The sequence below is a fragment of the Thalia democratica genome, chromosome 8 (genome assembly GCF_965202585.1).
Source record: "Thalia democratica chromosome 8, ktThaDemo2.hap1.1, whole genome shotgun sequence".
NCBI lineage: Eukaryota > Metazoa > Chordata > Thaliacea > Salpida > Salpidae > Thalia > Thalia democratica.
Genome location: NC_139172.1, coordinates 1,662,040 through 1,673,841, shown reverse-complemented (window position 1 = coordinate 1,673,841; position 11,802 = coordinate 1,662,040). Strand labels below are relative to the sequence as shown.

The 11,802-nt window shown below is 25.9% G+C and overlaps 1 protein-coding gene across 1 annotated transcript; it reads left to right on the top strand.

The window, feature by feature from the left end:
* The first annotated feature begins 8,065 nt into the window (after positions 1-8,065).
* LOC145842337 (nuclear RNA export factor 1-like) lies at positions 8,066-11,369 on the top strand. Its single transcript, XM_082949763.1, has 3 exons — positions 8,066-8,172; positions 10,051-10,245; positions 10,376-11,369. The coding sequence occupies exons 1-3, from the start codon at positions 8,066-8,068 to the stop codon at positions 11,367-11,369; spliced, it is 1,296 nt and encodes a 431-aa protein (XP_082805889.1).
* The last annotated feature ends 433 nt before the right edge of the window (positions 11,370-11,802 follow it).

Genomic DNA, 11,802 nt, shown 5'->3' with positions numbered 1-11,802 from the left:
AAAAAGTTAGTTGTATAAAAAATTTAAAAAATAAAAGTGTTACACAAAATATATCTGTAACACTTTTATTTTTTCCTACTTACATTAATTATAATTTTTCATTGAAGAATGTATGTGTTATATACAGTGGTCTTCATATATTGATTAAAGTGTGTCATTACATAAAAACTTTGTTTAAAACTTCAAAATTAACAAAACTGTTTCAACAACTAGTCACAAGTTTTGAAAGCCCTTCCAAGCAAATATCAATCAAATAGTTCTATAACCTAGTAGTCTTCAAAGTACACACGGTTTTTTTTGGGTCACACGAAATTTTTAGAGTTTTTGCAGTTGAAGTTTATTTTAGTTGTTAAACAGTGTAGTTCAAGATTATTGTTATATTTAGCCCTGGTGCTTTTTTATTCATTTTTTAATTATTCTACTCATTTGACCATTTTAAAGTTCTTCTTAATATATACATTAATTTAGTGTGAACGATCTTTTCTAGAATACGCAGCTATAATATAATAGAAGTAAAAACTCTTCTAAAATACATTAATGTAGAGAAAGACCTAGTAAATATCTAAAAACTATTAAAACCTAAAGGATACCAAAAATGCTAATAAGTTATCTTAATAATTTTGTTAATGTATTTGACAAATTTTGAATGAATTATATAATGAATTAGTTCAGCTGGTTTAAAATGAAATAAGCTAAAAATTTATGTAAAATAAATATCAATTTTCTAGTAATGGGAGGGTTGCCACTTAGGAAAAGTAAGGATGACTAGTTACAAGATTTTTATGCTTTCAGGTTTATTTATTTTAATTTTCTACCATTTGTAGAAAACTTTGTCTGAAATCTAATGACATCTTTTTTATATATTTGTTTAATATCGTAATAAATGATTACAAACTATAAAGTTTAACGAACTTGCAAAATAAAACAAAACGCAAATGAAAGTAAATTGTATAAATGTTACTATAAACGTATCAGTAACGAGTTATTATTATTGGTATCTATATTTTTTATTAGTTATATAACTAACTCAAAATATTTAAAGAGATAGCCTTTATATAAAAACAGTGTTTGAAATATTGAAAATACAATTGAAACAAAAGCATATATAATAATTAAATAGTAAGTTTATATTAAATTTACGTAACTAAAAATAAAGATAAAAAACTATATCGTAGTATTTTGACAACTTAGTTGAACTAAATGTTTAATAAATTCTCAGCAAAAAAAAAGAGTATTTTTTTTGTACTAGAATTAAAACCGCGCTAAAACGATTAATTTCTTTATTTACAAAAAGTATATATTAACAAAAGTGTTTTAGTTTACAATAATTACTTGTTAACAAAAGTGTTTATTTAAGCACAATTTCGTTATAAATAATTTTGTTTAGTACATATAATATACCAAAGAATTTAGGAATAAAACTGTTTAGTTTTATTGAAGTCAAAAACACTGAACTATAAAGGATACTTAAATAAATACTTGGTTTTGTTTCATATGTTGAAAGTTGAAAACACTCTCATAAAATTTCCTTAAAACATCATTTATAAATACATTAATGCATATTAATATACAGTTTTATATATTGCATTTACACGACTTACTTGTAAAAAAGTATGAAGAAGTCACAAAGTCGTAAATATATTGATATTTTAAACAATTTAGCTAGTTATAAATTTTGGGTATATACAAATAACTACTTAATTATTTATACGTCTGCTTTAAGTACTACTTGTAAGTTTTTAAAGTTTTTTTTATAACTTTTTGTTGAAATAAATGGTTCTAAAATATTAAGTAGTGACACTGATTATTTTATCATTTTTTTTATAAAACTAATAACTTACATTTTATAATTTTAACTTTTAGATAAATCCTAGAACTTAGAGTTACGGATCGTTAAATCCTCTTTTAAGAAAAGTTTTGAATAAAAAGTTTATTATTTAAAAAAAACTTATTTATTGAGTAGTTTAAATATACTAAAGTTTCCATGTTTTAACTTATATTGAACTAACAATGAGAACTTCATTAAAGTAACTGAATTTAGACATTTTTTTTAAATATCGGAATATTTTAATCTTACGTTTTAAATGATCACAAGTAGAACTTTTTTAAGATTGTATCTAAAATAAGGTTTTCTATTTTCTAAGGTTAATTAACAAAATATTGTAATATGTTAGTAATACCTATAAATATTTTGATTTAAATAATGTAAGCTTTTGACAAAATCTTTTAAAAACTTATAAAAAACACTTTAAATACGAATTTTATTCTAAATAAAAATAATTGATATAAATTGGAATTTAAAAAATTTGTCTATCTCTTACGTAACTTTGTAACTTTAAAAATAAACATAATTTATAAATCGTGCAAACAACTTTTAAAAAAATTCTAAAAAGTGGATATAAATTTACACTAAAGTTATATAATTTAAAAATGTAGTAGTTAAAAAACCAAGATGGATATTAAATTCTAATCTTAGTGATCGGAAAAATACGGTATGTGAGCCAAATGGCGAATCCGAAAATAATTAGTCCTTGGTGGGCAGAATCATTTTGAATTATTAATCTACCGGATCCAATATACGCATCAGACAGGATAATCTTTATTCAATTGCGAATCTGGCCGGATTCAAATTAGAAACTTCTACCTTTTTCGGCTGGATCCTAACTTAAAGTTTGTTTGGATCCCGCCTGAAATTAATGTTAAACGGCCTGATAAATCTGTCCTGTTATTTCGAAACTATTAAAGTAACAAAAATTTCTCAGGTATGACATTATAATTAGTGTTTATTAGTACTCCAATTTCTATATATACTACAACCCTAGACAGAACTAATACTAATTTTACAAATACTATAATTTGGTTATTAAAAATTACTTAGGATAAGTGTTGACTTGTTAAGTTTACCACAAATTTTTTCAATTATTTTAAGAGCTGCGTATTGTCAAACTTAATTTCATAGTCACACCAAACTCATTATAAAGTAAAAATATATTCGTTTCTGTTGATATCACTGATTGTTCTGTATTTACAAGTGTTGCAAAATGCGTCAAGTTATTCATACTGAGAATGCAAAAAAATAGTTCGAACTCTAACCTTAATGAATTTACTACAAAGTAAATTTCATTAACATGAAAGCAAAATATGAGAAACAATCCTTATTGGAAAATTGAGTAAAATCTTTAGAATTTTATTTCATTTGAAAAAAAATTCTAAATTTGCGGTTTTAGGCCCCAAACGTGTCTTAAAACTTTCTTAAACTTATTTAAATGTAAAGTTGAGGAGATTGATTGAAAATGGTTGTCAATTACTTATTGTAAAATGATAAATAATAAAAAAACTGATTTTTTTTGAATATTAATACGTACAACTCTCATTTTGTTTGGGAAGAATGTTATTTTTGACTCGCCCATTTTTTATGAATGTTAATTGCCAAAGGTAGATATGTAAAATATAAGATTTAAATAAAAACTTTGCTTTTGGTATTTTGACAAAACAAAGTTATGAGTTTGAACAAAACAAAATTTAAAACAAAACGTTGTTTTTACAAAAAAAAAAAATTTAATCATGTTTTTAAAATTTAACAATTATATTTAGTTTTGTAAAAACATGGTACTAAGTTTTTTACAAATTTCGTAATGTTGATCTTGGCGGTACACTTTTATTTCATGCGCGGAGCGAATTCCATCAAAATTAAAAAGTCTTTGGGGTACTCTGTGGGCCGTATGTTTTCCACCCCTATCCTAAGAGGCTGATGTGTTAAGAAATTGTTAAACTAGAACTGGAATTACTTACTTAGATATTACATCAGAAAAACATTTTCAACACTTAAATATGATCGTTATAATAAACTATAACAGCAATAATTTTAGAACAAACTTGCAAGAACATAATTATATTACATCTGTCTGCTTGAAGAAGGTTTACTATAAATATTTTTTTTTCTTTTTATGAAGAGTATACAACTAATTATAACTATACATTTGATAAAAATATTGCATCAGATGTTGTTGATTCTCTCCTGCTCTTAATTTTCTTTTAATCTAAACACTATCCAAGTTGCATCAAAAATAAAATTCTTGTTTACTAACTTTACATACTTTACATTCAAGACTATGACTCTAAATTTTAGAAAATTAATTTTATTTTTCATAATTTATCAATCAATACTTAAAAACTTGTAATAGACTTTTTGAAATCTGAATATGTTAAATTTTACTGTTATTGTTATATAAAACTTATCATTTTTTTAAATTCCAGCTTTTTCCATTACTTTTTTATGAAAGTTCAGGTTTTTTCAAATTTTCTCAGTTTCCAGGTTTTATGGCTAACCTGTAAATATTGTACAAAAAGTAAATCTTAACTTATATTTTTATACATACTAACTTTACTAATACTTTTACATATACAAAGATTTTTTTTTTTACATAAATACATTCTATCAAAAATTCCTATTGTACTAAACTGCTTTAAAAAAAAATTGAGGCTCTGTTTGGAAAACTAACTTAAATAATACTTAGTTATTTACACTATTATAATCAAAAAATATCTCAAGGTAAATTACCCAGCTGTGCTTTTAATTATCATATGTTGTACATTTTCGGAAACACCTAAAAACATTGAATAAAATAATACAAAAGTACCTTAATTTCAATACTTTAGAGTATAAGGTTACAGTTAAAAGCAATAATAATCATTTTAAACAAAAAAAACCGGAGTTTAAAAATTTAAGTACTCTAATTAGTCTTATACAGTAACTGTGTTAAACAACAGACTAGAAAGTTCAAAGAATTAAACGATTTTTTAATTTAAATACAAGTGAGACAGTACAATATTTCTATATTTAAAGCTAAAGCTTTTTGTATGTACTAAAGTTATTTATTTTCTTTTACTTACACAAGATGTTTAATAAGCTAAACATGTGTTTGTATACAATTAGATATGCAAAATATCAAAACATGATTTATTCAGTATTAACTTATTGATGATTACTAAAGCTGAATCATTCTAAAATACATAAGTATAGAGAAGCTACTTTTAAGTTTGATTTTATGAGACAGTTGCTTAAAAATACTAGTAACAAATTAAAGAAATGTGTAAAATTTGATAAGAAATGTTAGAGAGCTTTACGAGGGCATTTTTCAATTTCTTACTTTGAAAAATGTTTCTGAATATTTTTTTATTAAAAAAATTGTTTAAAAAAAATCAACTATCGTATTTATTTTAAGTTTTGTCATATCAAAACTTAAAATAATATTTCTACCAATATAAAAAGTATTATAAAACTTAAAACAATTATAGTCTACTATAAAATTAAAACAAAAATTTATTCGAGTAGGTAAATACTAGAATTAAAATACAACCTTGAAATGAAGATTTTTGACAATTGAAGTGATTAATCAGCACCATTTATTAGCTTATACTAACTGAAAATGCACCTTATTCAACATATTTTAACTCACGCAGTTTATGCAAATAAGTTGTACTTTTTACCTTGTATTCAACACATGTTTTCATTTTTTGAGTTGATATTTTTAAGTCTAAGAAAGTGTCTAAAATTTTCCGTTGTTTTAGAATAATTGTCGTACTTAATAAACTGTTTGAAAACTTTTAAAACTCGTGTCTGTAAGGTTCTTGCTTGCTATAAATCTATTTAAGTTCAATCTTCTTCTAAACTACATATAAGGTAAAACTTTTTTTTTCTTCAGTTAAACCTTTACAAATGTAAAATAAAGTATTACAGTTTATAAGCTATTTTGTAAGTCTAGCGCAAGCGTTGTACAGTCATGAGCGCCTATTACCACGTTAAAATCAGTTAGTTTCCATTTTCAGCTTTTATATTTGCACAGACCTGATTAGATAATAGAATTAATACAAACATTAGGCGAACCTAAACAGTTTTGTTTTGTTTATTAAAAAATAATAATTTTTAGATTTAATATATTTGAATAAAACCTTTAAAACAGTTATCTCATTAAAAAAACCAAAAATCAAATAAAGTCGACTGACCGTCTACCTTTTATTCATTAGTAAATATCTACCTAGACCTAGAGTGAAAAAAACAATGAAACTTAAACAGACTTGTTAAAACAACACGTACGAAGATGATGAAAATTAGTTTAGTTTATCTTTTTTTTAAATTTTCAGTTAAGTTTATATAATATATGAGGAGTAATACTATTTGGTTCACTTTTTTGTTTAAAAACTTTTTTGTTTAAAACTTATGTCGATATATTTACTATTTTATAACTAATTTATTTAAATAAGTTAAACAACGTAAGCACAAACAATAAAAGAAAAAAAAAGGCACTTTATTTAAAAAAATACTTATACTTAAAATAATTACGAGCAAAACATCGTAGAACTTATTTTATAAAGTAAATGTAATTGTAAATAAAAAATACTGTTATTTTAAATACTAATTCAGTTTGTAATAAAAATATTTTGGATATTATATAAACTTCAATAAAAGTTTTATAAAAGATTAACTGAACGAAATTTGATAACCCTCAGATTAGTTACATTAATAAACAAAGCTAATAAGTGGTTATACATAAAAATTACGTTTCTCTACTAAATAGAACAAAAATGTTCTAAATTGTTTAAAGACTTTCGTTCCATTATCTAAATAGGTCTTTGCAGGTTGTTTTAAGCTTAAGGTAGATACTTACAGACTATAAAACAACAATATATTAGTCGACAACTATACAACGCTTGCGCTAGACTTACAAAAAGCTTACAGACTGTAACATGAAAACCTTGTATCTGAATATTACATATGTACCAGTTTATATTTTTAATTTACTTGTTTCAAAATATTATTCAACTTATCTATGTGACAATAACATATAATATGAATGTAATTTAAGCAGCTTACTTGAAGAATTCAACAATGCAGAACTAAAAAAAAAACAATCTAGTAAATCTTATTAATTTGAAAAACTTATTTCTATTTAAGTAGGTTAATATAAAGAAAAACTCAAAAAAAAAACGGAAAACAACTTAAATTTGTCACAATTTAAAATATAGTGATTATTAAAAAAAAATTTATTCGAAACAAACATTTATAATAGTAAATCTAAAAACAAGAACTCTTTTACTAATTGGGTTAGAAACGATCTAGTTAGATATAATCGAATCAGAAATGATCGGGTTAGATATGTTCGGGTTAAAAGTGATTGGGTTAGAAATGATCGCGGGTTAGAAATGTTATTAACCATCATGTTAGTGATACATGTATATTACATGTATTATTTAGAATATAAAATAGAAGATAATAATTTTAAAGCATACTAGAAACATATAGTTAAAAATAATAGATAGTTACAAACTTTTAATAAGTTAAAAAAATATTCAAACAGTTTTTGATAGTTAATTTTGTAAGGTATCTCGTTCAGTGATGTCTGTTTAAAATATTTATTATTTAAAATATTAATTAAAATTATAAAGTTTTAAAACTTTTTTACAGATATGAACACAAAAACTATTAGCACATTAATTTTTTTTTCAAGTTTATATATTGAATTTTTTGATATTTGTTAAAAAAATATGTCATTTCTTTCAAAATATAAACGCTTAAAGTTACCGCAAGAGTAACTACTGATCTACAAGTCTTTTCGAGGAGATATTTGCAGATTTTTTTCATTTTGTTTGAAACAATGTTCTAGTAGTAGGCGAGAGATTGTCAGTTTGGACAGAAGTATTTTCAACACCCATCGGAACTTCTCAAGCAGGTTCGCGTCGTTTGATTATGTGCCTACGAGACTAATTTTCTTGATATCGAGTACCTTAGGAGATATCAAGTAATGCTGGACCAGAATTTTCGTCTAGTTTTAAGGCTTAATTAATAAAGTTGTACAATTTTGTAATAGGAAAGTATGTTAGTATAGGAGCTTGAAACTTTTTCAATTTTCAATATAAAAATACTGTACAAACTTAAAAAAATTTACGTAACTAAAAAATATATAACTTACAAGTTAGTGGCAACAATATGGAACAACTTGTATTACAATACGTATTTGAGAAAATTGAAAAATAACGAAAATACAGATCTGATTATTTGGAAAAAATGAACGATATTGTTGGTGATTCAACAAAATTTAAACTTTTAGGAGAAGCAAAAGAACTAGATAATATTGATAAGGTGGAAAGTGAAATTATTAAACTTCTGAAACAGTTATTATTCACGAATGAAGTTAGTGAATCATTATTTAATTTAATTAAGCCAGTTGGATCAGTTACCCCACGTTTGTATGGCTTATCAAAAATTCATAAAGAAAACATTCCTTTGAGGCCTATTTTATCTATGGTTAACTCAGCACAACATAAGTTGGCAAAGTTTTTAAACTCGTGTCTTGAACCAGTTTTAAAACACTTTTTGTCATATTGTTTAAAGGATTCATTTACGTTTGTAGACAAAATTAAAGAAATGGAAGCTAGTAATACGTTTATTGCGTCTTTTGATGTTAAAAGTCTTTTTACTAACATACCGTTGGAAGAGGTTATTGAAATTTGTGTTAATACATTGTTTAAGTTAAGTAAACCTACAATTAGCAGAATTAATTTTAAAAAACTTTTGAAACTTGCAACTTCTGGTGTCAAGTTTAGTTTTAATTCGTTAATTTATTCACAACAAGACAGGATAGCCATGGGATCCCCCTTGGGACCAACATTAGCAAATATATTTATGGGTTATATTCAATTAAAAGTTGTTCCTGCGTTCATAAATAATTTATTGTATCTAAGGTATGTGGATGATTGTTTTGTTTTACTTAAAAGCGAGAAAACTATGGATAAATTCTTTAATATTTCAAATAATGTTCATGATTCTATAAATTTCACAATAGAAAAAGAAAACAATGGTGAACTTGCATTTTTAAACGTACAAATTAAACGAAAAGCAAAAAGATTTTTAACTTCGGTTTACAGAAAGAAAACTTTTACAGGATGTTATTTAAATTTTCATTCAAACTGCAGTTTAATGAGAAAAGTAAATTTAATAAGAACTTTGTGTCATCGGGCACACAAAATTTGTTCTCCGGAGTTGCTGCTAAAAGAAATCAAACAAATCATAACACTAATAAACAAAAACGGTTACCCACAAGAGTTAGTTAACAAAACAATTCATTTACATGTAAAAAATTTGGATAGAATAAAGACAATAGGACCGGAAAATGTGTAGTTACTTTAAAAATTCTATTTATTAATAAAAGCTCAGAGATGTTAGAAAAGAAAATCAGACAATTAGTAAGAAGTACTTATTACGCAGCGAACCCTAGAATTGTTTTTACCTCTAAACCACTAATAACACCAGGTGGTAAGGATCTAGTATCAAAATTAAATAAAAGTATGGTAATCTACCAGTACAGTTGCTGTTGTACAGCAAGTTATATTGGATTAACAACTAGACATCTTAGGAAGAGAATAAAAGAACACATACCAAAATGTGTAGAGAATTTTTGCCTGTCAGATAAGAAAGATGATATACCGGTTAAGGTTTTAAAGGCATCTAAACGTTCATCTATTTCAGAACATTTAGTTAGTAATCCAACTTGTGCAAACAACTATAATATAGATAGATTTAAAATTATTAAATTTGTAGCAATTTTTTTGATTTGATTAAATTAGAAGCCATTTGTATTTTGTTAAGGAAACCTGTTTTATGTAAGCAAAAAGATTTTGACTATACTGTTTCTTTATTTTCGTAACACTTTATAAGAATTGTTTTCATTTTATTTATGCTTAGTTTTACTGTAAATCAATTATAACGAAAATAAACTTATTTGGTTTTAACTTTAACTAATTGCTTTTGTCTTTTATTAATCTCTTGATTACTTGATTACTTGGTTATCTTATCATTTTTTATCATTGTACTCTACTGAAGAGAATTGATCAAAATATATTTAGTGTTTTTGAAAGTTTGTGTCTTGTATAACTTATTGTAATATACTAGTCATTTATGTTCCAATATCTAAATAACGAAGTGTTTATTTACAACAATACATAATTACATAAAATTTATACTAAAAGAAATTCTATTTTTATTACAAACAGTTTCGGTGATGATATGCAGAAAGTAGTTAGGTACACAGCAAAGTCTGAAGTATACCGTGACGAGCAACTAGAAAGCATTAAGCAGTGCATCAAAAGCCGGGTCTATTTAGAACAAGGCGTTTTTGACTTGAGCGGTCTCAGCTTTGACGAAACTCTGAAGAAGCAAGGTATCAGAATTAACTTGCATAGAAGCGAGTATTTTACAATTATTGTAAAAAACTTTGGATTCGCTGTTCAGAGGAAGTGATCAAAATAAAAGAATCACAACATTAAATTTAGAAAAAAATAACTTAAGTTATAAATCAATTGGCTTTCTCAAAAACAGCCTCATTGATATGTTTCTCAATATTACCCGTCTCTCAGTTGCTGAAAATCACGTTAAAATTGTAAAAGATTTGAAAGCATTAAGAGATTGGAATTTAATTGAGCTTAAGTTATACGATAGCAGTCAAGATGCAACTGTAAATGATATAAGCAACTGGCGAAAACTCTTTCCAGACTTGATCAAACTTAACTGCAGAGATTATGAGCCTCCAGTTAAAATAGATGTTGCAGAGTATGAAATACCAAAAACTATGGGAAGCAATTTTGTGCTGCTTTCTGATAGTGCAAAAGAAGTGTTCATCAATCATGTCAAAAACTTATTCAATTGCCTTGACAAAGTAAAAACCTCAGATGATGCAAGCAACTTTTACTGTAAAGATTCACAGTTTAGCTTGACAATTTCTAGCAATGATAAAGATTCTACAATGAAAAAATACTTGGAAGTGTGCAAGGAGTGCACACCAAACAACCGACAGAAAGTCAGAGTCGGTTTTAATAAGTCCGATTCCAAAAAGTATTACTTTGGGAGAGAGGAAATTGTGAAAGCGTTGCGCAAGCTACCCTTATCAAAACACATCATGGACAGCTTTGTTTGTGATGTCACGTTCTGCTCTAGTGAGTTCATCAGTTACGTTATCAGCGGCACTTTTGAAGAAGCCGGTGGTAAAGTTCGCGCCTTCACCAGAAGCATATCCTGCGCAATTTCCGCTGAAATTAAATTTACAATACTGAGCGACATGCTCCATATCAGGAACCAATCGGTCGCCGAAAAGAAAGAAAACGCCGCCAAGGTGGCCGCAATCAACCAGTTGCCACGACCGCCGTGTGACGTGCGAACGGAGATGTTGAAAACATTCATGAAAGACTCAGGAATGAACGAGAAATATTCGCACGAATGTCTGCACAACAACGGGTGGGATTATGATAAAGCCGGAAGAAATTTTATGGAACTGCACAAAAACAACCACATACCGCTTGAAGCATATCAATTCTAAAATACTGTTAACAAAATAAAAACAAAAAAGCTAAAACGAACTATCGATCTTAACTAAAAGCTTCTTTTCTTGTTATTTTTTACCTTGATTTTAACAAATTTTGAATTGAGCTCTTTTATTTGTTGTTGTTTTCTTTTACAGTTTTAATAAATTTTAATTAAAAAAAAAAATTTTATATTATCAATAAGTATAAGCTAAAAAATGGTCTAAGTAAAATAAAAGTTTTCACTGATATATCCGCAGAAAAGGATGCGAAAACCTTTGATAGAAGAGTTTTTTATGCAAAGAAATTGATGTTTAGTATTAATTATCATAAAATAACATCTAATACAATAGAAATAAATTACAATAAATGAATTATTCTATACAAAATAATACTTAGATTGCCTACTCCAAAACTATTTCATTTGCATTAAAACATCAAGGTCATATA

Bases quoted from the DNA above. Each gene is read 5' to 3' on its own strand.
- LOC145842337 (XM_082949763.1), top strand. From the start codon at position 8,066: ATGAACGATATTGTTGGTGATTCAACAAAATTTAAACTTTTAGGAGAA. The intron at 8,173-10,050 runs GTTATTATTCAC...TATTACAAACAG, and splicing joins ATTATTAAACTTCTGAAACA to TTTCGGTGATGATATGCAGA. The intron at 10,246-10,375 runs GTATTTTACAAT...TCTCAAAAACAG, and splicing joins ATTAACTTGCATAGAAGCGA to CCTCATTGATATGTTTCTCA.